Source organism: Theropithecus gelada, chromosome 4, assembly GCF_003255815.1.
Source record: "Theropithecus gelada isolate Dixy chromosome 4, Tgel_1.0, whole genome shotgun sequence".
Classification (NCBI taxonomy): domain Eukaryota; kingdom Metazoa; phylum Chordata; class Mammalia; order Primates; family Cercopithecidae; genus Theropithecus; species Theropithecus gelada.
Genome location: NC_037671.1, coordinates 88709157 through 88732594, shown reverse-complemented (window position 1 = coordinate 88732594; position 23438 = coordinate 88709157). Strand labels below are relative to the sequence as shown.

General features: G+C 45.6%; 2 protein-coding genes, 1 non-coding gene and 1 pseudogene across 4 annotated transcripts in view; 1 reads left to right on the top strand and 3 right to left on the bottom strand.

The window, feature by feature from the left end:
• The window catches only part of CASP8AP2 (caspase 8 associated protein 2), a 60843-nt gene extending 44708 nt beyond the window's left edge, over window positions 1-16135 (bottom strand). The window contains exon 1 of the mRNA XM_025384539.1: window positions 16037-16135. The gene's annotated coding sequence lies outside the window, so the exon portion shown is untranslated. The remainder of the gene's footprint in view (window positions 1-16036) is intronic.
• LOC112623997 lies at window positions 5169-5272 on the bottom strand. Its single transcript, XR_003119328.1, has one exon. It is a non-coding gene; the product is annotated as a small nucleolar RNA U13 (small nucleolar RNA).
• The window catches only part of MDN1 (midasin AAA ATPase 1), a 185658-nt gene continuing 170841 nt past the window's right edge, over window positions 8622-23438 (top strand). For both annotated transcript variants that reach the window (XM_025384538.1, XM_025384537.1), the window contains exon 1: window positions 8622-8910. In XM_025384538.1, the coding sequence (XP_025240323.1) occupies window positions 8809-8910 (102 nt within the window). In that variant the 5' untranslated portion in view covers window positions 8622-8808. The remainder of the gene's footprint in view (window positions 8911-23438) is intronic.
• LOC112622131 lies at window positions 12438-13662 on the bottom strand (annotated as a pseudogene).

Here is a 23438-nt window from a genome sequence, read left to right as displayed (position 1 = left end):
TCGCCCGCCTCGGCCTCCCAAAGTGCTGGGATTACAGGCGTGAGCCACTGCACCCAGCCTAGGCACTGAAGGGTTTAAGCAGAGTTGGGAACACGATCATGTTTGCATTTCGAAAATAACTCATACTGAGGTTTGAAGAACAATTTGAAATGGGGGAAGACTGGCCATTTGAATACACTTTCCATTAAATCTTGTTGACTACCTCTCAGATCTGTTTTTAGTGTTTTGTGGGTTTTTTGGTTTTGTTTTGTTTTGAGACAGTCTCGCTCTTTGACCCAGGCTGGAGTGCAGCGGTGCAGTGACAGCGTACTGCAGCCTCCGGAAGCATGTGCCACCACACCCAGCTAAGTTTTCTGTTTTTTGTAGATACAGAGTCTCACTGTGTTGCCCAGGCTGGTCTTGAACTGTGCACAAGCAATCCTCCTGCCTCAGCCTCCCAAAATGTTGGAATTACAGGCATGAACCACAGTGCCCAGCCAAGATCTGTTTCTTATTTTTATTTCCACTACTAAGAACTTAGAGTGACACCTCTTTGTCTTCTGCCTTGTTTTGGTAGCCTTTTGTTTCTCCCTTCCCACTCATATTTTCCAGACTCTTGCCAGAGTTCAACTTCTAAGATGCAGATTTGATCATTATATTCCCCTGCTTTAAAAACCTTCACTGGTTCCCCCATTCCTTTCTAGATGGAATCCAAGTATCTTAATCACGTAATACATCCCCTGATGTTTTTTTTGTTTTGTTTTGTTTTTTTGAGAGAGTCTCACTGTCATCCAGGCTGGAGTGCGGTAGCACGATCTTGGCTCACTGCAACCTCCGAGCCTATGACTTTCTACACTTTATTCTCACATTCTGATCTTGCCTTCACATGTTCTGTTCTGTGGGTGTTCACACCCATACTTGATTGTGAACTGATAGATAGATGTCGTGAGGAACAGATGTGGGGAGATCGTGTCAAGAAGTGTTTGCAGGCCGGGCGCGGTGGCTCAAGCCTGTAATCCCAGCACTTTGGGAGGCCAAGACGGGCGGATCACGAGGTCAGAAGATCGAGACCATCCTGGCGAATACGGTGAAACCCTGTCTCTACTAAAAAATACAAAAAACTAGCCGGGCGCGGTGGCGGGCGCCTGTAGTCCCAACTACTCGGGAGGCTGAGGCAGGAGAATGGCGTGAACCCGGGAGGCGGAGCTTGCAGTGAGCTGAGATCCGGCCACTGCACTCCAGCCTGGGCGGCAGAGCGAGACTCCATCTCAAAAAAAAAAAGAAAAGAAAAATTAGTGACAAGGACGTCTGGGATAGAGACACATAGGTGGTTCTTTTAAAATGAGCATGGAACCCAAAGATGTTTATGGCTTATGTATATATTGGCCAGAGACACTCCTGACAAAGGAGTGTCCTAGTAGCCAGGTGGAAAAGAAAGCCCATTCAAAGCCTGTCAGTCAGCCACTCCAGGACCTGCTCCATGGAGGCTGTGCACGCTCGACAGCATGATCTTCCTTCACCATGTCTGATCTGGCCACCACGACTCCAGGGTACCCAACCCCCCAAACTCAGAGGCTAACACTGAGTCCCCAGTATGGCAGGATCCCCTGGAAAAAACAGTCAGTGCCTTGGGGAAAGGATAATATTTTGTCCTCACATGAGATACATTAAAAATGTGAATTTACCTCCCCTCTCAGCACTTCCACTGACACCCTGTTCTTAGATGTAAAGAATGTTTTGTCAGCCAGGCATATGCTTGTAATCCCAGCTACTTGGGAGGCTGAGGCAGGAGAATCGCTTGAACCAGGGAGCCAAAGGTTGCACTGAGCCAAGATGGCACCACTGCACTCCAGCGCGGGCAACAGACAACAGAGTGAGACTCCATCTCAAAAAAAAAAAAAAAAAAAAGGAATGCGTTGTCCATTTTTAAGTGTGTAAATATTTCAACCCTAGTATTTTTTAAAGACTTGTTATTTGCCTCTATTTTTCAACAACTATTTCTACAAGGTAAAACTCATTAAATACATTGTCTCTATGATTATTTTCAAGGTTTCACCAAAGGTAGGAGCTGCAAATCAAAGACCTTCTTTCAATACAGAATATAGATTTACAGTTAAAGTAAAAACTTCATCAAAAAGTTCTTCCTGCAATTCAATATAGTCCAAGGTGCAATTATAGTAACTCAAAATCAAATTTTAAATATAGTTTGAATTCTCATTGTTTAATTTGTTCTGTTTTTCTCTCACTTTTTATAAAGGTGAATTCTAATGCCTTCCCAGGCAAGCTTTTCTCTCAATAATTACAATTCACCAAAACCTTTAAAAGCTGAAGATTTTCATGTGTCATCCTTTGAATACAATAATTAAAAACTTCCAATTGATTTTAAACAAACTATAACCCAAATTTATCAGAAACATAAATAGAAAATTCAATGCCCTTGTGGAACACAAAGGTTAGTTTACAAAGTCATTCTTCAAAGCCTCAAGCATAACTCAACTCTGGCCCATAGTTGGCAGTGAAGAGAGAAAGCATCATGTTTTTTCCAAAAATGATACAAAAGAAAATGTTGTAGCTCAAATACTGCAACCGTGATAAAGTGCAAGTATTTGTAAATTTTGATAATGACAGCTTCTGTTGTGGTTAGTAAAATGTTTTAGCTTGTTTGAATAAAATTATAATCATGTGTGTGTAACAGACTTATGCCTCATAGGCTCTTATTTTAGTAAAAACATTCTTTGACCACAATACTTGGCCCTACCAAATTTTGTTTTTGTCATTATCACCATAAATACAACTAACTTTAAAACTATAAATATCTCTAATATCAAACTTTATTTACAATAACTTTATTACAATAATGTTCCCTTCAAAGAGTGAACTTCCAAAAGCTTTATTTTGATTCCATGAAGCAGATGAAAAACACAAACATTATTGGGATTAACTAACTTCAATTTGAAGACTCTAAGGACATTGATCTGAATCAATCTTCATTTACCTGTTTACAAAGTTCTGCTAATGTCATGAAAATATAAATAGCTATCATTTCACTTTCTATAAATGAATGAGAAAATTTGGAATTTCAAATGAGCAAGATTAGTTTAGAAGACTAGTTATTTGATCTAAATGAAAAGTAATGATTAACCAAGTAATGTGTAAAAGCACCTTCTGCAACTGCAGGTGCTAAATTGTCATCTTTAGGCACAGTCTTATTAAAATAATCACCAATTTTTGAAGCACATGCTGAAGTTTCTTCATGAGATTTTTGTCTTCTGCTTTTTATGTGGTCAGTGAGGCAAAATAGGATCTGGAGACAGGGAGCACTTCAGCCTTTGATTGGTCATCAGCCCAGTCTTTGTTTGTACAGGGGGTAACTTCACTTCAACCTCCAATGGGTCATGGGCCAAGTCTTCATTTGCATAGAGTATAACTTCACTTCAGCCTCTTTTATGTCCCGGGCCAAGGCTTCACTTCAGCCTCCAACTGGTGGCAGGCCAAGTTTTCTTTTAAACAGGGAGTAACCAATAGGAAATCTCTAAAGGCTACTTAAACCCCAGAAAATTTGCAACTAGGGCTCTTGAGCCTCTTGCTCCAGCCAGCTCCTGCTCTGTGGAGTGTACTTTCACTTCAATAAATCTATGCTTTTGCCTTCCATTGCCTGGTTTGTGCATTTTGTCCAATTCTTTGATGAACACACCAAAAACCCATACAACTCCTAGTCAAGACTCTCCACCAGTAACAGTCAGTAATATCATTATGGGTCTGCTGATGGGTGGTAAATATTGACAAACATTGGTGGCAAGTTACACATTCATCATCAACTTTTTTAAGAAGTAAAAAAATGTATTACTTAAGTTTTCATTAAACATAGATCACCATTTTTGTAGGTTTTTGCTGCCAATGAGTTCATCAAAAACAAATAAATAAGCCAGGCACGGTGGCTCGTGTCTGTAATCCTAACACTTTGGGAGGCCAAAGCAGGCAGATTGCTCAAGTCCAAGAGCTAGAGACCAGCTAGACAAGATAGGGAGAGCCTGGGCAAGACAGGGAGATCCCGTCTCTACAAAAAATTAGCCAAGTATGATGGTGCATGCCTGTAGTCCCAGCTACTCTGGAGGCTGAGGGAGGAGGATTGCTTGAGCCTGGGAGGCAGAGGTTGCAATGAGATATAACTGCACTACTGTATTCCAGCCTGGGTGACAGAGCAAGACCCTATCTTAACAAATAAATAGCTGTAGTCATTTAACCATAAAATAAATGATAATGCCAGAGTATTCAGGCTACTTTTCCTATTCTCCGTGGCAGAATAGCATAGCCTCTACTTCTATACACATTTACTGTACACCTATCTTATAATCCCACATTTCTCAATGACCACGGTGACCAGCAGCCTGGTGGCCACAGCANAAAAAACTAGCCGGGCGTGGTGGCGGGCGCCTGTAGTCTCAGCTACTTGGGAGGCTGAGGCGGGAGAATGGCGTGAACCCGGGAGGCGGAGCTTGCAGTGAGCCGAGATCACGCCACTGCACTCCAGCCTGGAAGCACAGCGAGACTCCGTCTCAAAAAAAAAAAAAAAAGACCAAGCATGGTGGCTCATGCCTATAATCCCAGCACTTTGGGAGGCCAAGGCTGGAGGATTGTTTCAGCCCAGGAGTGGGAGACCAGCCTGGGCAACATAGGGAGACCTTGTCTATTTAAAAAAAAAAAAAAAAAAAAAAAAGAAGAGCTGGGCGTGGTGATGCATGCCTGTAATCTCTGCACTTTGGGAGGCCGAGGTGGGTGGATTACTTGAAGTCAGGAGTTCAAGACCAGCCTGGCCAACATGGTGAAACCCTGTCTCTACTAAAAAATACAAAAAATTAGCCAGGTATGGTGGTGCATGCCTGTAATCCCAGCTACTCCAGAGACTCCAGAGGATGAGGCAGGAGGATTGCTTGAACCCAGGAGGCAGAGGTTGCAGTAAGCCAAGATCGCCACTTCACTCCAGTCTGGGTGACAGAGTGAGACTCTATCTCAAAAAAAAAAAAACAAAAAAACATTTGGGTGTGGTAGCAGGTTCCTGTAGTCCTAGCTACTCAGGAAGATTGCTTGGGCCCAGGGGTTCAAGGTTACATTGAGCTATGATTGCACCAGTACGCTCTAGCCTGGGTGAGAGAGTAAGACCCTGTTTCTAAAATATATACATATTTTTATATCAGACAGGTAATATACTGAGGTCATAACATGGTTTGAGGGAGGCACATATTACACATGTGTGTGAAAACCCAATCATCATGTTGATGAACTACAAAAGGATCAAAGATACTATTTTTTTTAGCGCAAAATTTCAAACATACACAAAAGTAGAAAGAAGAGTACAATAGGCCGGGCGTGGTGGCTTACCTCTGTAATCCCAGTACTTTGGGATGTTGAGGGGGGTGGATTACCTGAGGTCAGGAGTTTGAGACAAGCCTGGCCAACATGGTGAAACCCTGTCTCTAGTGAAAATACAAAAGAAAAAATTAGCTGGGTGTGGTGGTGCATGCCTGTAGACCCAGCTACTCAGGAGGTTGAGGCAGGAAAATAGCTTGAACCTGGGAGGTGGAAGTTGCAGTGAGCTGAGATTGTGTCACTGCACTCCAGTGTGGGTGACAAAGCAAGACTCCATCTCAAAAAAAAAAAAAAAAAAAAAAGAAGAGTACGATAAACTCCTATTACCCAATATCTGGTTTCAATAATTACTAATACACTGTCAACCTTATTTCATCTATACTACACATGCTCTATTCCTTCCTTATTATCATTATTTTTCTTTTATTATTTTGAGACAGAATCTCGTTCTGTTGCCCAGGCTGGAGTATAATGGCGGGATCTCAACTCACTGCCACCTCCACCTCCCAGGTTCAAGTGATTCTTCTGCCTCAGTCTCCCGTGTAGCTGGGATTACAGGCGCTTGCCACCACGCCTGGGTAATTTTTGTACTTTGTTTTGTTTTTTGAGACAGAGTCTCACTCTGTTGCCCAGGTGGGAGTGCAGTGGCACGTTCTCGGCTCACTGCAACCTCTGTCTCCCGGGTTGGAGTGATTCTCCTACCTCAACCTCCCAAATAGCTGGGACTACAGGCATGTGCCACCACGCCTGGCTAATTTTTGTATTTTTAGTAGAGATGGAGTTTCACCATGTTGGCCAGGCTGGTCTCGAACTCCTGACCCTGTGATCCACCTACCTCAGCCTCCCAAAGTGCTGGATTACAGGCGTAAGCCACTGTGGCTGGCCCAGTCTTAGATTTTTTATTACCCCCAAATTTTGCCTTCTGGCTGTTTACATTGTCTTCTCTTCCAATCCCAAACCCAGGCAACCACTAATCTGATCTATTAATTTAACCATCCTAGAGCTGTTCATCTTACTGCTGCTGCCCAGATGAAAGTTCTGGGATTTCCCTTAAACACTTAAAAGTAAAATAATCCTGTGGATTAAGATTACGATCCACAGGATTATTTTACTTTTTCTTTCTGTGCTAAATCTCTTATTTCCTGGATCCCGTGTCATCTTCTTTCTTGGTTTTACCCTCCTCTTTCAGGGGGCACCTCTTTAAACACATTCCTGAGAATAGTTGCCAGGGTGCATTATCACTACATTACTACTTTTTCTTTTTGTCTTTTTCTTCTTTTTGAGACAGAGTTTGCCCAGGCTGGAGTGCACTGGCACATTTTCCATTCACTGCAACCTCCACCTCCCAGGTTCAAGCTATTCTCCTGCCTCAGCCTCCCGAGTAGCTGGGATTACAGATGCCCGCCACCATGCCTGGCTAATTTTTTAATTTTTAGTACAGATGAGGTTTCACCATGTTGGCCAGGCTGGTCTCAGACTCCCGACCTCAGGTGATCTGCCTGCCTTGGCCTCCCAAAGTGTTGGAATTACAGGTGTGAGCCACCGCGCCTGGCCACTCCCCACCTTTTTTTTTTTAAGATGGCCTTTTGCTCCTGTTGCCTAGGCTGGAATGCAATGACACGATCTCGGCTCACCATAACCTCCGCCTCCCGGGTTCCAGTGATTCTCCTGCTTCAGCCTCCCGAGTAGCTGGGATTACAGGCATGCACCACCACACCCGGCTAATTTTCTATTTTTAGTAGAGACGGGTTTCTCCATGTTGGTCAGGTTGGTCTCGAACTACTAATCTCAGGTGATCTGCCTGCCTTGGCCTCCCAAAGTGCTGGGATTACAGGCATGAGCCAAGACACCCAGCCCTAATTTTTGTGTTTTTAGTAGAGATGGGGTTTCACCATGTTGGTCAGGCTGATCTACAACTCCATATCTTGTGATCTGCCTGCCTCGCCTAGTGCTGTGATTACAGGCATGAGACACTGCGCCCAGCCCACAAGTGCACTTTTAATGTTATGGACGCTATTTTTTTATGACTTCCAGAATATTCTATAACTTAGACCCCATCGTTTAATATTCCCAATTGAACATTTTCTTCCAATATCTGTATTAAGAACTCTGCAAGGGGTATCTTTGTCACACTTATGTGAGGATTTCCGTAGGCTAGAGTCCTACAAGGGGAATTGCTGGGGCAGAATGTTAACTAGTTAGGTATGAGCAGAGCAGCAGAGCGCTCCCCCTCCCCACATACACCAGGACTACTGCGCGACAATCAAATGATGGTCAGGCGGTTCTTAACTGTTTCTCTAACGTTCACCGGCGCCAGCGAAAGGCAGTCTCCTAATAGAAAACACCTGAAACTGATCAGTAGCTTCCCAATAAGATCTCAGGAGTCGGGAGAAGCAGTGCAAGTTCCCGAAAGTATGCCAACATATAAAACCTCAAGTCAAGAGGTCAAGCTGCGCACTTGGTTTCTCAAGGCGCCTGCTTGGCCGTCTTCCAAGTTGTACTTTCCTCCTTTTCTTTCCGTCCTGTTCTAAAGCTTTTTGATAAACTTTTACTTCTACTCTGAAACTTGCCTAGGTCTCTCATTCTGCCTCATGCCCTTCGTGGAATTCTTCTGAGGAGGCAAGAACTACGGTTACTGCTGTCCCCTACCTATGCACGGGGTAACTGCCACCGCTAAGAAGGGTAGAATCAGCTTTTCTTTTCTTTTTTCGGGACAGAAAAGTCTGCTCTGTCGCGCGGCTGGAGTGCAGTTGCACGATCTCGGCTTACTGTAACCTCCGCCTCCCGGGTTCAAGCGATTCTCCTGCCTCAGCCTCCCGAGTAGCTGGGACTACAGGCGCGCGCCACCACGCCCGGCTAATTTTTGTATTTTTAGTAGAGAAGGGGGTTTCACCATGTTGCCCAGGCTGGTCTCGAACTGCTAACCTCAAATGATCTGCCCGCCTCGGCCTCCCAAAGTGCTGGGATAAAGACATGCGCCACCGCGCCCGGCTGAGAATCAGCATTTCTCTCACATCTGATCTTTCCGTGTGTTCAGGCAGAAGGAAGGCACGGTGGGCTGAGAATCACACGCCCCCTCTCTTTCCTCCCGGGCCTAACGCACTCTTCTCTCTGTCCCGCCACGTGCTGAGTTCGCGAGCCCCCATCACTCATGCATCCAAACCGACTAGATTTTTGCTTCCATTTCCCTCCCGGAAAAGGCGGGACACCGAAGACCGGCGTTTCCGCCGCTGAGAGGCCGAGGCGGGGAGGACGCCGCGTAGCCGTCCCGAGCTGATGACGTCAAACGCGGTGTGCTCACCCACGTGTGGTGCAGCTTTCCCGGTGTCCGCGCTGGAGCGGAGGACGCCTTTCCTGGGGGCGTAGTTGGTGGCTGCTCGGGCACTGGGACCTCGGCGGCTTGGGGACGCCGGCCGCGAAGTAGGGAGCGCAGGTGGCCGCTCCGGGTGAGGGCCGTGGGTCATGGAGCACTTCTTGCTGGAGGTGGCAGCCGCGCCGCTGCGGTTAATCGCAGCCAAGAACGAGAAGAGCCGCAGTGAGTTGGGCAGGTTCTTGGCCAAGCAGGTAAGACGTGAAGGGAGAGGGAAAGCGCCAGACCGACTGGGTCGCCCCACTAGTAAGCTTCCTGCGCTCCCCTGCCGAGACTCGCCGCTTTAAGGGGAGAGTGATGCGGCCTCCGGTCAAGCTGGCTCCCACCTCTGGGCTGGCGCAGGTCGTGGAGGTTTCCGAGAGTGTTTGAGGCGATTGGAAGGAGTCTTGTTTTTATCTGGAAGAGCCTTCCAGTACTCTTCCCATCGCCTCTCACCCCTATGCATGCGCTTTGGCTGCTTGTGGCCGAGGTGGCCTTCCGAAAGGAAGGTGGTTTGTTTTTCTGAAATTGAGGTTGCGTTTCTGCCGTTTTGACAAGTGTACGTATTACCTAAGTGTGCGTAGTCCAGCCACTCCTGTTAGTTTGGGTGAACCACTGACAAATACTGATTGCATTCCTGCTGTGCGTAAGGAACGGTGTGGCGCTGTGAGAAAGTGGATAAATTCGTTACGATGTCTGCCATAAGGGAAATTTGCATCTATTTTTGGAGACAGTTCGTAAACACTTAAAACAGCTGAAGGACAAACCAAGACAGCGAATACTAAGTGTAACTGTACGAATTATGAGGTTAACTAGAGTTTTCTGGGAAATGGGTCTTCGGGCTTTTAAGAACCTTCTCATTGACTCCTACCTGAGTTGAAGACTTTTTTTTTTTTTTTTGAGACAGAGTCTCGCTCTGTTGCCAGGCTGGAGTGCAGTGGCGCGATCTCGGCTCACTGCACCCTCCGCCCCCCGGGTTCAAGCGATTCTCCTGCCTCAGCCTCCAGAGTAGCTGGGATTACAGGCGCACGGAACCACGCCCAGCTAATTTTTGTATTTTCGGTAGAGACAGGGTTTCACCATGTTGGCCAGGGTGGTCTCGATCTTTTGACCTCGTGATCCGCCCGCCTCGGCCTCCCAAAGTGCTGGGATTACAGGCGTGAGCCACAGAACAGGTGTGTGTGGGCCCAGGTACTTGGGTCCCAGGTGTAGCTAATTAATTTTTTTTTTTTTTTTTTTTTTTTTTGGAGACAGAGTCCCGCTCTGTCGTCCTGACTGGAGTGCAATGGCCCACCATCTCAGCTCACTGCAACCTCCACCTCCCGGGTTCAAGCGATTCTTCTGTCTCAGCCTCCCGAGCAGCTGGGATTACAAGCGTGCGCCACCGTGCCTGGCTAATATTTTGCATTTTTAGTAGAGATAGGGTTTCACTGTGTGGGTCAGGCTGGTCTCAAACTCCTGACCTCAGATGATCCACCCGCCTCAGCCTCCCAAAGTGCTGGGATTACAGGCGCGAGCCGCGGTGCCCTTCCCTGAAGTATTTTTTTGATGTATCTCCAGCCCAATTATTCTGGGGAGTGGGGCCAATTTTGCTCCCAGGGACAAATCTGGAGACCTTTATGGTTATCACAACTGTTCATTATGGGGGCGCTACTAGCATCTAGTGCATCAAGGCCAGGGATGCCGCCAAGCATTCTGTTATGTATGGGACAACTCCCTACAACAGAGTTATCCATGGTAAATGGCAGTGGTGCAAAATTGAGAAAGAAATCCTGCCCCAGCCTGGTTGTTTAGTCTCTGCTCAGGGCTTGCTATTTCAGCAACACTAAGCTGCCTGCAGTGACTGCAGGTTGTTACCCTCTACTGTTGTTGACTGGAGTCACCTCCCATTGTTAACTTCTGTTGTTATTTATTGTCTTGGTCATTACTTGCCTCATTGACTTTGCATTTCCTTTCCTTAGAAGGCTGCATCTCTCTTCTGTGCCCTGCTCAGTTAACTTGTTTGTTCTGGAAGACTGCTTTTGAAATGGTTTTCCCCAGGAAGACTTTTCTGACTTTACCCTTTCCTCTTCCTCTTAACCTTTGTTTCAACTAACTGATTATCAGTAGTTGGTTGAGAGTATGTCCAGAGAAGGGGACTGTGTAGCTGTAGTGTCCAATACAGTGTCTGATATGCAGTAGGCAGTAAATGTTTATTGAACAGATTAATGTACTCACAAACTGTGATACTTTTGTCGATGGAAAGTGTCAAACTCTAAAATATTTTAAGAGATTTATTCTGAGCTAAGTGTGAGGGACCATGGCTCATGACGCAGCCCCAGGAGATCCCGAGAACATACGCCCAAGGTGATTGGGCTACCGCTTGGTTTTATACATTTTAGGGAGACCTAAGACATCAATCAGTACAAGTAAGACGTACATTGGTTTGGTCTGGAAAGCTGGGACAACTCGAAGGGTGAGAGGGGTGGTCTTCCAAGTCACAGGTGGATTCAAAGATTTGCTGACTGGCAATTGGTTGAGAGTTTATTTAAATCCCTGGAATCAATAGAATGGAGTGTCTGGGTTAAGATAGGGGTGTGGAGGCCAGGCGCAGTGGCTCACACCTGTAATCCCAGCACTTTGGAAGACCGAGGCAGGTGGGTCACAAGGTCAGGAAATCGAGATCATCCTGGCTAACATGGTGAAACCCTGTCGCTACTAAAAATATAAAAAATTAGCCGGGCGTGGTGGTGGGTGCCTGTAGTCCCAGCTACTCCGGCGGCTGAGGCAGGAGAATGGCGGGAACCTGGGAGGCGGAGCTTGCAGTGAGCCCAGATTGCACCACTGCACTCCAGCTTGGGCGACAGAGTGAGACTATCTGGGGTGGTGGAAAAAAGATAGAGGTGTGGAGACCAAGGTTCATATTATGCAAATGAAGCCTCCAGGTAACAGGTTTCAGAGATAATAGATTGCAAATGTTTCTTTTAAAATTTTTTTATTATTATTTTTTAAAGTGATAGGATCTTACTCTGTTGTCCAGGCTGGTCTGGAACTCCTGGGCTCAAGTGATCCACCTACCTTAGCCTCCCAAAGTGCTGGGATTATAAGCCTAGCCTGTAAATGTTTTTTTTTTTTCCCCGAAATGTAGTCTCCTTCCCCCCCACCCCCAGACGGAGACGGAGTCTTGCTCTGACACCTAGGCTGGACTGTAGTGACGCAATCGCGACTCACTGCAACCTCTGCCTCCTGGGTTCAAGCAGTTCTCCTGCCTCAGCCTCCCGAGTAGCTGGGATTACAGGTGCCTGCCACTGCACCTGACTAATTTTTGTATTTTTAGTAGAGACGGGGTTTCACCATGTTAGCCAGGCTAGTCTTGAACTCCTGACCTCAGATGATCCACCCGCCTTGGCCTCCCAAAGTGCTGGGATTACGGGCGTGAGCCACTGTGCCCAGCCACAAAACAGTCTTTATTATGAGAAAGCAGTGTTATCTAGTTTTTATTATAAGAAAGCAATGCTCTCTGGTTTCTTTCTAATAAAATGACAAAGCAGGTTTCTTAAATAATTTACAAAGGGCAGGAATTGCTCTTGAACGGGGCTACCCCTCCTGGCACACCCACAGTGCTCTGCCTTGAGCATATAAATAGGTACCTGTGAGCCCAGAGTTTAAGCCTGGAACTATCTCCTGTGCCTTCCTCCAGAGTCCTGGTAGGGAAAGCAGGGCTGAGAGTGGTGTTCCCAAGAGCCTTGGCACCGGAAACACAGTGGGCGAATAACTTTGTGGATGACTCCCCAAAAACCAAGTACATGGGTACACAGTTCAGAGCTCTCAAACATCTGATGCCGGCTCTTCACATTGTAGATGAAGCAAATACCAGGCTCAAGGTCAAGTATACGATGAATTTCTAAGCCCAAGAGTCCCCTTGGGGGACTCCCCACCTCTGCAAGGTCTCCCCAAGACACTCTCAGGCTGTGGCAGGCAGTCACTGATGGGTCCAGATGTGGCTGCAACAGGGGGGCTCTGGGCCCCTTGCTACTCAGGTCTTTTTTAGCAGCGGCCCAGGGGTACTGATGACTCCTGGGAGCTTCCACCAGGAAGCTCATGGGGAAGCACAGACATTCTTGGGTATGAAGTTTTGGTGGTCAGACAGGGCTTGTTTCCTGCAGGGCACTTCCTCAATCATGAATGAGAGTGTCATTTCACCACTCTCTTCCGCCATAATGGCTTCATCCAGCTCTTGGGACAGCTTCTGGAGATGCGGAATTCCTGCCCCCCATAGCCTCTAGGTCACTATCATACTCGCTAGGAGAGCAGAGGAGCTCTGTCGAGGAGCAGGGGCTCTGGAAGGCAGCCTCCTGCTTCCACTGCCGTAGAGGGTGGGCACGTGAGCCTGTCCAGGTAGAGAGGTGGTGATGCACAGGGGGTCTGTGGCTGAGTGGTCAGGGGCAGCTCTGGACAGCCGAATACTCTTCTGGCTCAGGCTGCAAGTTGGGGAGCCACTGCCCTCCCTTTTTTAAGCTTTTTTTCCTCCTCCTGGCCTTCACCTGGGTCTCCACCAGCCACTTGGTGCTGCTTTGGCAGGACTTCTGGATTCTCTGTGACATGGCTGGGTGCTCTTAGCTGAGCGAGCTGCAGCCTGGAGTCTCTTGCTGCCCTGACTCTGGTTTCTAGGGGTTTCCAGGAGGTGCCTGCCCGGAGGTTGGGGTTGACAGCTCTTCGGGACAGCTTCCTTTGGAACTGTCTGCACAGAGAACCCAGGGCCCTGGCGGAGATCTCCTGATGACTGGCCATAGGCTGCAGCTCCTTGCCGGCCAGCAGCTGCCCCTGGTGCTGGAGAGCTCTCGCATCCTGCCACGAGAAGCCATCTGTCTGGCTAAGAGTCTTCTCTGCCCACTAGACCTCAACACCCCCAATGTCTGCCTGAAGCCGAGTACTGTAAATGTTAAATGTTTTGTGTAAGACTTAAAGAGACAGCTTTTCAGGGCCATTTCAAAATATGTCAAAGCTGTATATTTTGGGCCAGACATGGTGGCTCATGCCTGTTATCACAGCACTGTTGGAGGCTGAGGGAGGAGAATTGTTTGAACCCAGGAGTTTGAGAGCAGCTTGGGCAACATAGCAGAGAGACTCTGTCTCTACCCACCCCCCCCAAAAAAGGAGGGAGAATTAAAATACTCCTGAAATACTTCTTTCAGGGTTTGCTCTCTGTCATATTGGTATCTTAATTGCTACAAGTCTGTTTTGTCAGTCCTAAGGTCTCGGTTTTAATGTTAATGCTGGTCAGCTGTGCCAGAATTCCAAAAGGAAGAGAGTATTATGAGGCGTGTCTGACCGACCATTCCCAGTGTGGTGTGAACTAGTGTTTCAGGTTTACTTTAGAACGCTCTTGGCTGAGAGGAGAAGGATTCACCTTCATTCAGTTGGTTGGGGGGCTTATAATTTTATTTTTGGTTTACACTTTCTTTTTTATTTTTTAAGACAGGGTCTGGAGAGCAGTGGCCTTGACATCCTAGGTTCAACTGATCATCTTACTTCAGGACCTTCCCCATCCCCTCCAGTAGCTGGAACTATAAGCATGCCACTGCGTCTGGCTAATTTTTTTTTTTTTTAATCTTAGGTAGAAACAAAGTCTTGCGGCGTTGCCCAGGCTGTTCTCAAACTCCTAGGCTCAAGCAGTCCTCTCACCTTGGCCACCCAAAATGCTGGGATTACAGGCATACTTACTTATTTTTGGCAGAACATACCTTTAACTTTCAGTGTTTTAAGCAAATGATGACAGTGGTGATGCTTTAATGCTTCCCCTGTCCGAGACAGGGTCTTCCTTTATGGCCCGGGCTAGAGTACGGTGATGCAATCATAGCTCACTTTAGCCTTGACCTCCTGGGCTCAAATGGTCTTCCCACCTCAGCCTTCTGAGTAGCTGGGACAACAGGTGCACAATACCATGCCTGGCTAATTTCCTTTTTTTTTTTTTTTTTTTTTTTTTTTGAGACAGAGTCTTTCTCTGTCACCCAGGCTGGAGTGCCATGGTGTGATCTTGGCTCACTTCAACCTCCGCCTCCTGGGTTCAAGCAATTCTTCTGCCTCAGCCTCCCAAGTAGCTGGGATTACAGGCACCTGCCACCATGTCCGGCTAATTTTTTGTATTTTTAATAGAGATGGGGTTTTGCCATGTTGGCCAGGCTGTTTTCGAACTCCTGACCTCATGTGATCCTCCCGCCTCTGCCTCCCGAAGTGCTGGGATTACAGGCATGAGCCACTGCGCCCAGCTTTGCCTGGCTAATTTCTAAAAAAATTTTGTGGCCAGGCACGGTGGCTCACACCTGTATCAGACTTTGGGAGGCCAAGGTGGGCAGGTCACCTGAGGTTGGTAGTTCGAGACCAGCCTGACCAACATGGAGAAACCCCTTCTCTACTAAAGATACAAAATTAGCCAGGCGTGGTGGCACATGCTGTAATCCCAGCTACTGGGGTGGCTGAGGCAGGAGAATCTCTTGAACCCAGGAGGCAGAGGTTGTGGTGAGCCGAGATTGCGCCATTGCACTCCAGCCTGGGCATCAACAACGAAACTCCGTCTCAAAAAAAAAAAAAATTTTAGTAGAGATGGGGAGTCTCACTATGTTGCCCAGGCTGGTCTTGAACTCCTGGGCTCAAGCCATGCTCCCACCTTGGCCTACCAAAGTGTTGGGATTGCAGGTGTGAGCTACCGCACCCAGCCTAATTGCTTAGGTTTTATAGAGTAGTTTAGGAATTGTTTCTCTTTAGCTGAAAATACACATTTCAGCTGATACATGTAATTATAAATAATAACACTGAGGTAGAAAAACCTGCCTTATCCTTTTAATTAACTGCTTTGAGAAGGGCTAACTGATCAGTTAGCAGTTGAATATGACAATATAGTAGTTTCATTACTCAAAACAGTAAAAAGCTATAAGTTAAGCATACAGACATACAAATATGAAAAGCGCTTTTTTCCTCTTCTATTTTTGTTGGCTAGTTGTTGGGGGAATTGATGAATTTTGTTATATCTGAGGAACGAAATTGTTTGGTATTTTTGGTGGGAAGAGAAGAGCTGAGCCACCTTAAAAATGTTTTTTCTTGGCCAGGCATGGTGGCTGAGCTCAGACAATCCACCTGCCTCGGCCTCCCAAAGTGCTAGGATTACAGGCATAAGTAACCACACCCGATGGATAAAAATGTTTTTTCTTGGCTGGGCGCGGTGGCTCATGCCTGTAACCCCAGCACTTTGAGAGGCCACGGTGGGTGAGTCACGGGGTCAGGAGTTCGAGACCAGCCTGGCCAACATAGTGAAACCCCGTCTCTCTGAAAATACAAAAATTAGCTGGGCGTGGTGGTGCATGCCTGTAATCCCAGCTACTCAGGAGGCTGAGGCAGGAGAATTGCTTGAACCCGGGAGGTGGAGGTTGCAGTGAGCTGAGATCAGGCCACTGCACTCCAGCCTAGGCAACAGAGTAAGACTCCATCTCAGAAAAAAAAAAAAAATTTCTTGTATTTGTTAAGTAATCAGTATTTTTCAGCTTTCCTCATACTTGCTTATATCCCAGCCACCTAAATAAAACCAATTTAAGCTTCACAGAATATTAACAGAAGTGAGAAAATACAGAGGTGTAGCCAGAAGGAATGCAGTCCTTTCCCTTTTCCAGTGGGTCCCAGTCTCCCAAGGAGAAAGGCAGGATTTCCTAAGAATGTTTCGGGAGTAATCACAGGTTTAAGAAGTAAATCCTGGGGCCGGGCGCGGTGGCTCAAGCCTGTAATCCCAGCACTTTGGGAGGCCGAGACGGGCGGATCACGAGGTCAGGAGATCGAGACCATCCTGGCGAACACGGTGAAACCCCGTCTCTACTAAAAAATACAAAAAACTAGCCGGGCGAGGCGGCGGGCGCCTGTAGTCCCAGCTACTCGGGAGGCTGAGGCAGGAGAATGGCGTAAACCCGGGAGGCGGAGCTTGCAGTGAGCTGAGATCCGGCCACTGCACTCCAGCCCCGGCGACAGAGCCAGACTCCGTCTCAAAAAAAAAAAAAAAAAAAAAAAGAAGTAAATCCTGGCTGGTTGCAGTGGCTCACACCTATAATCGCAGCACTTTAGGAGGCCGAAGTGGGCGGATCACGAGGTCAAGATACTAGACCATCCTGGCCAACATGGTGAAATCCCATCTCTACTAAAAATACAAAAATTAGCTGGGCGTGGTGGCACACTCCTGTAGCCCAAGCTACTTGGGAGACTGAGGTAGGAGAATCGGTTGAACCTGGGAGGGAGGCGGAGGTTGTAGTGAACCGACATCGTACCACTGCACTCCAGCCTGGCTACAGAGTGAGACTCTATCTCAAAAAAAAAAAAAAAAAAAAAAGTAAATCCTTTAGCATTCATTGTTCTGTTTTTATTTCCTACAATAGCAAGCCAGCTGACATGGTCACAGATGCTTTGACTAGCAAGGCCCCTGGGCTTACAGAAGGAGAAAGCTGATTATGTAGTTTTCCTATAACCCCCACCCATCCCCCAGATACTCACAGGTATCCTAGCCTAGCTGGTCCCTTTTCTTGCAGGCCTGGCATTTACCCTTTCACGGGTTTTAGCACAACATTTATTATTTTTTTGAAACTGCATTAACTAGTAGTATTCATGCAGAATACTTGGAAAATTCAGGAAAGCACCACCAGTGTTGTGGGTTAAATTGTGTCTGCTGAAAATATATGTAGAAGTCCTAGCCTGTAATACCTGAATATGACCCTATTTGGAAATGAGGTCTTTGCAGATGTAATAAAGTCAAGATGAGATAATTAGATAGGGCCTTAATCCAATATGACTGTTTCTCTTTCGCCCAGGCTAGAGTGCAGTGGTGCAATTGTGGCTCATTGCATCCTCCGCCTCTTTGGTTCTAGTGATTCTCCTACCTCAGCAGCTGGGATTACAGGCGTGTGCCACCATGCGCAGCTAATTTTTGTATTTTTAGTAGAGATGGGGTTTCACTATATTGGCCAGGCTGGTCTCGAACTCCCGACCTCAAGTGATCTACCCACCTCAGCCTCCTAGAGTGCTGGAATTACAGCCATGAGCCACCACGTCCAGCCCAATATGACTGTTCTTATAAAAAGAGGAGAGAAAGACATAAAGGGAAGATGGCCATATGGCGATGACAGAAACACATATTGGAGTAATAAAGCTGCAAGACAAGGAACAGCAGGGATTGATGATGACAACCAGAAGCTAGGAAGAGGCAAGGAGGGATTCTCCCCTATAGGTTTCAAAGGAATGTGGCCTTGCTGACACCCTGATCTTGGACTTCCAGACTTTAGAATTGTGAGACAATAGATTTGTATGTTTTTAATTTGTTTTTTGTTTTGTTTTGTTTTGAGACAAAGTGAGTCTCTGTTGCCCAGGCTGGAGTACGGTGGCATGATCTCGGTTCACTGCACCCTCTGCCTCCCGGGTTCAAGCGATTCTCCTGTCTCAGCCTCCCTAGTAGCTGGGACTACAGGCACCCACCACCATGCCCGGCTAATTTTTGTATTTTTAGTAGAGACGGAGTTTCACCATATTGCTCAGGCTGGTCTCGAACTCCTGACCTCAGGTGACCCACCCACCTCAGCCTCCCAAAGTGCTGGGATTACAGGCGTGAGCCACTGTACCTGGCCTTTTTTTTTTAAAGTCAGTTTGTGGTATTTTGTTATCACAGCTCTAAGAAACTAATACATGTAAGAAAAACATTCGGTCAGGGACTGCCCATATTAATGTTTTGATATATAATCTACCAAACTTAAATTTTTTTTTTTTTTTTTAAATAGTTTCACTCTGTTGCCTAGGCTGGGATATAGTGGTACGATCATGGCTTACTGCAGCCTCTACCTTCCAGGTTCAGGTGATTTCCCCCAACTCTAGCCTCATGAGTAGCAGGGACTACAGGTACACACCATCAAGCCTGGGTAATTTTTTATTTTATTTTATTTTATTTTTAAATTAAATTAAATTAAATTTTATTTTTTTGAGAGGGAGTCTTGCTCTGGCACCCAGGCTTGAGTGCAGTGTTATGATCTTGACTCACTGCCCCTTCTGCTTCCTGGGTTCAAGTGATTCTCCTGCCTCAGCCTCCCGAGTAGCTGGGACTACAGGTATGTGCCATATGCCCAGCTAATTTTGTTCCTTTAGTAGAGATGGTGTTTCACTAGGTTGGTCAGGCTGGTCTTGAACTCCTGACCTCAAGTGATCCACCCTCCTTGGCCTCCCAAAATTCTGGGATTATAGGAGTGAGGCACTGCACCCAGCCACGCCTGGCTAACTTTTGTATTTTTTTGTAGAGATGTGGTTCTGCCATGTTGCCTAGGCTGGTATCAAACTCCTGGGCTTAAGTGATCTGCCTGCCTTGGCCTCCGAAAGTGCTGAGGCTACAGGTGTGAGCCACTATGTTCAGTCTTGTATATATAGTCTTTATAAATCTAGGAAGATAAAATACAAAGGTTTAAATATATATGAAGTTTAGTGCTGTAACAGGAAAGAGTAAAATATACATACTTCTTTTGTTCGTGATAGAGTAACTGGTACTGGATTAACCCTGTTGCCAAAACAACTAGAAAAACAGGAAAAAAATCCATATGAAAAACTTTAAAACATTGGATGAAAGGTAGCATAGGATTGGGATTCCTAAAAATGGGAAACAAGGTGAGCCCTAGAATGATTCCGGCTGTCTACCTGGAGTCACTTACAGGAGGACTGACTCAGAGGAGGAACGAAGTTCAGCAGTGGTGGTCCTACTGAGCTGAGAAGACAGAGCTCGGAGTTGGGGCAGTAGTTGGAATATGCTGGGAAGGGTATTATAGTAGAGGGAACAGCTCTAGAAATACGGGGTCTGGTGAGTACTGGCTGAATGTAAAGCTGTGTTTTCTTAGGGAAATTTTGTGAGCTATGCAAAGAATAACTACTGGAGTTTTTCTGTGTAGGAGATGTTCAATTCTTACTAGTTGGAGTGGAAAGACCAAGTTGAATACTGGCATAATTAGGCGTGGAACCCAGAAGGGCCACATTCTAGAGCTAAATCAGCCCTCAAAGGCCTTACTAGACCAATACTAAGAAAACTTAAAAACAAGTCTTGAAAGGATCAAGCTGACCTACAAGCTGATTAATTGCCTGCTAGAACAAAGGAAGAGAGCAAAATCTAGACACATATCTACAACGTTCAGCATCTGATTAAAAAAGTACTAGATATAGGAAAAGGAAAATGGTGGCTCATTACCAGGAGAAAAGTCAGTCACTATAACAGATCCCAAAATAATAAAGATAATTTAAATTAATAAACAAGGACTTAAAAAAGTGATTATACAATGATGATATGAATGTTCGGAAAAAGAAAAAAGAAAAAAGTGATTATAGGCTGGGCCAAGAGGAACCACTCCAGGCCAGGAGTTTATGATCAGTCTGAGCCTGGGCAACAAAGTGAGACCCCATCACTCTCAAAAACATGAAAAAAAAGTAATTGTATGTGCAGGGACTTGAAGGGAAATGTTAAACATAATGAGAGAAATTTAAGCTATGAAAAAAACCAAGTGAAACCAAAAAATACAATCTTAGCAATGAATATTTTACTGGATAGGCCTTGTCGAAGATTAGACAGTTCACAAGAAAAGAACATTGAATTACAAGATACGGCAATAGAAATTATCTAGGCTTAAACAGACAGGTTGGGAAAAAGCCGGAATAAAAATGCTTCAGTGATCTGTGAGGCATTATCAACTAGTCTACTGTATGTGAATTGGAGTTACAGGAGGAGGGAGAGAAGAGAAACAGTAGAAATATAAAAAGATAATCTCAAAATTTCTAAAGTTGATGAAAAATAATTCATAGATCCCAAAAACTCGTCATCTTAAATCTGATAAACTTAAAACCACACCAAGCCACATCATAATCAAGTTGCTAAGAAACAAGTAATAAACAACATCTTAAAAATTGCCAGAAGACACTTTACTTGTAGAGGAGCAAAGATAAAAGTGACTGTTGGTTTCTTAACAAACAACACAATGAAACATCTTTCAAATGATGAGAAAAACTGTAAACCCCCTTGTGTGGTGGTGCATACCTGTAATCCCAGCACTTTGGGGGCTGAGGTAGGTGGATCTCTTGAGCCCAGGAGTTCAAGACCAACCTGGGCAATGTGGTGAAACCCTGACTCTACTAAAAATACAGAAATTAGCCAGTCATGGTTGTGCGTGCGTGTAGACCCAGCTACTTGGGAAGTTGAGGCGGGAGGATCACTTGAGTCTGGGAAGTCGAGGCTGCAGTGAGCTGATACCGAAATACTGCAGCCTGGGTGATGGAAACCCTGTCTCCAAAAATAAAAATAAATAAAACAATGTTTGCTTAAGACAGGATTTTGTATGTAGAAAGTCTTAAGGAATCTTCAAAATAAAGAATTTCATTGCTCACAGGTCAATATATAAAAATGAGTTATATTTTTATATTTAAAATTATTGGGGAATGAAATTTATATTTTATGTATTTTATTTTTAGAGACAGAGTCTCATTCTGTTACCCAGGCTGCAGTGCAGTGGGCACGATCATGGCTTACTGCAGCCTCGTACTCCTAGGCTGAGGTGATCCTCTCCTCACTCTCTAGAGTAGCTGGGACTATAGATGCACATCGTCACCAGCTGATTAAGAAAAAAAATTAATTCAAAAAAATTTTTTTTATTGAGATGGAGTCTTGGTCTATCTGTTGCCAGGGCTGGAGTGTAGTGGCGCATTCTCAGTTCACTGCAACCTCTGCCTCCTGGGTTCAAGCCATTTTCCTGCCCCAGCCTCCCAAGTAGCTGGGATTACAGACACCTGCCACCACACCTGGCTAATTTTTTGTGTTTTTAGTAGAGACAAAGTTTCACCGTGTTGGCCAGGCTGGTCTCAAACTCCTGACCTCAAGTGATCCACCCTCCTCTGCCTCCTAAAGTGCTAGGTTTACAGGTGTGAGCCACCGCTCCTGGTCACACCAGCTAATTTTTTATTTATTTATATTTTTTTGAAGAGATGACATCTTGCCACATTGCCCAGGTTGGTCTCAAACTCCTGGCCTCAAGTGATCATCTCACATTGGCCTCCCAAAGTACGACCATGCCTGACCAGTTTTCTTTGGATATGTTTCTTTCCTCTGCAATGTAACTTACTTTATTATTTAAAAATTGGGGCCGAGCACAGTGGCTCACACCTGTAATCGCAGCACTTTGAGAGGGCAAGGCAGGAGGATTGAGCTCAGGAGTTTGAGATTAGCCTGGGCAACATAGTGAGACCCCCCTCTCTACAAAATTAAAAAATACCAGCTGGGCGTGGTGGCGCACACCTGTAATCCCAGCTACTTAGGGGGCTCAACTGGGAGGATTGCTTGAGCTTGGGAGAGTGCGCCTGCAGTGAGCTGTGATTTTACCACTGTGCTTCAGTCCGGGCAACAGACCAAGACCTTGTCTCAAAAAAAAAAAAAAAGGTATCTTTAGAGGGCTTGTTTATGCGGAAATGCAGCAGTTGAAAATGTGAGGTTTTACTCCTATCTATCATGACCAAATCTGTTAAATTTATTTTCCTCCATTTTTATGGAATCCTTCAGTTAGCCTCCTATAAAGGACAGAACTAAGACTGACAGAAATTGTTTCAAGGTAACATTTTTCCCTAATCAGTGCTTTGATCAGAATCAAATGTTTTCATGAGAGAATGCTCTATAATTGGAAGACTTTGTAAGAGCTCAGGTTAAGGTGACTTTCTGGGTGATAATTTTGGCAAAACTCGTTACATTTTTTGTATGACATTTAGGTTGTGTTCAAGGCGCACTTATATAGGTGACTAGGGTGAGCCTCCTCCTCCTCCTTTTTTCTTTCTTTTTTTTCTTTCTTTTTTTTTTTTTTGGAGACAGGGCCTTAACTATGTCACCCAGGCTGGAGTGCAGTGGCATGATCTCAGCTCACTGCAACCTCCACCTCCCAGGCTCAAGCAGTCCTCCCACTTCAGCCGCCTGAGGAGCTGGGACTACAGGCGCGTGCCACCAAGCCTGGCTAATTTTTGTACTTTTTGTAGCGATGGGGTTTCACCATGTTGTCCAGGCTGGTCTTGAACTCGTCGGCTTAAGGGATCTGTCCGCTTCAGGCTTCCAAAGTGCTGAGATGACAAGCATGAGCCACCACATATGGCCTGGGGTGAAACTTTTTGGGAGAAACTCATAGCTTGAGACTTGTAAGGTCAAAGGGCATGTCCCCATTTTAAAAGTGCTGTTACATTGCTGAGCAGAAAGGGTTGTGCGGACCTGTATATACACTAGCAATATAATGCCTTTTATACAGTTTTCAGTTTTCCTTTCTATGCTTACCTACATTCTGAACCCGGGCACTAGAATTTTGTATTCTATTTCATCTCCCATATCAAAGTGTTGCTCTCTACTTTGGATCTGTTTTTTGTTTATTAGAGGCTGATGCCTTGATCAGCTTGATAGGGATATCCTCATTCACTCCCAGGAGTTAATTTTTTACCTCTGTCCTTTCCTCAGGAGTTGTAAGTTTTGTCTACTAACTGCAGAATTCCATTTTTTTCTTCAAGAGTTAAAAGAGCTGGGGGAAGTTTGGGGTTTTGGATTCCCTGGAGATTGTTGAAACCCCAGCATATAGATTCTTTTTCAGAGAAGTCGTGTAGCTTTTAAATGGAATCCGGGTATTAGTTCCTGTACCTCAAACTCCAGTGTACTGAAACTTATTTGTAACAACCTTTATATTAACTCTAATCCTCT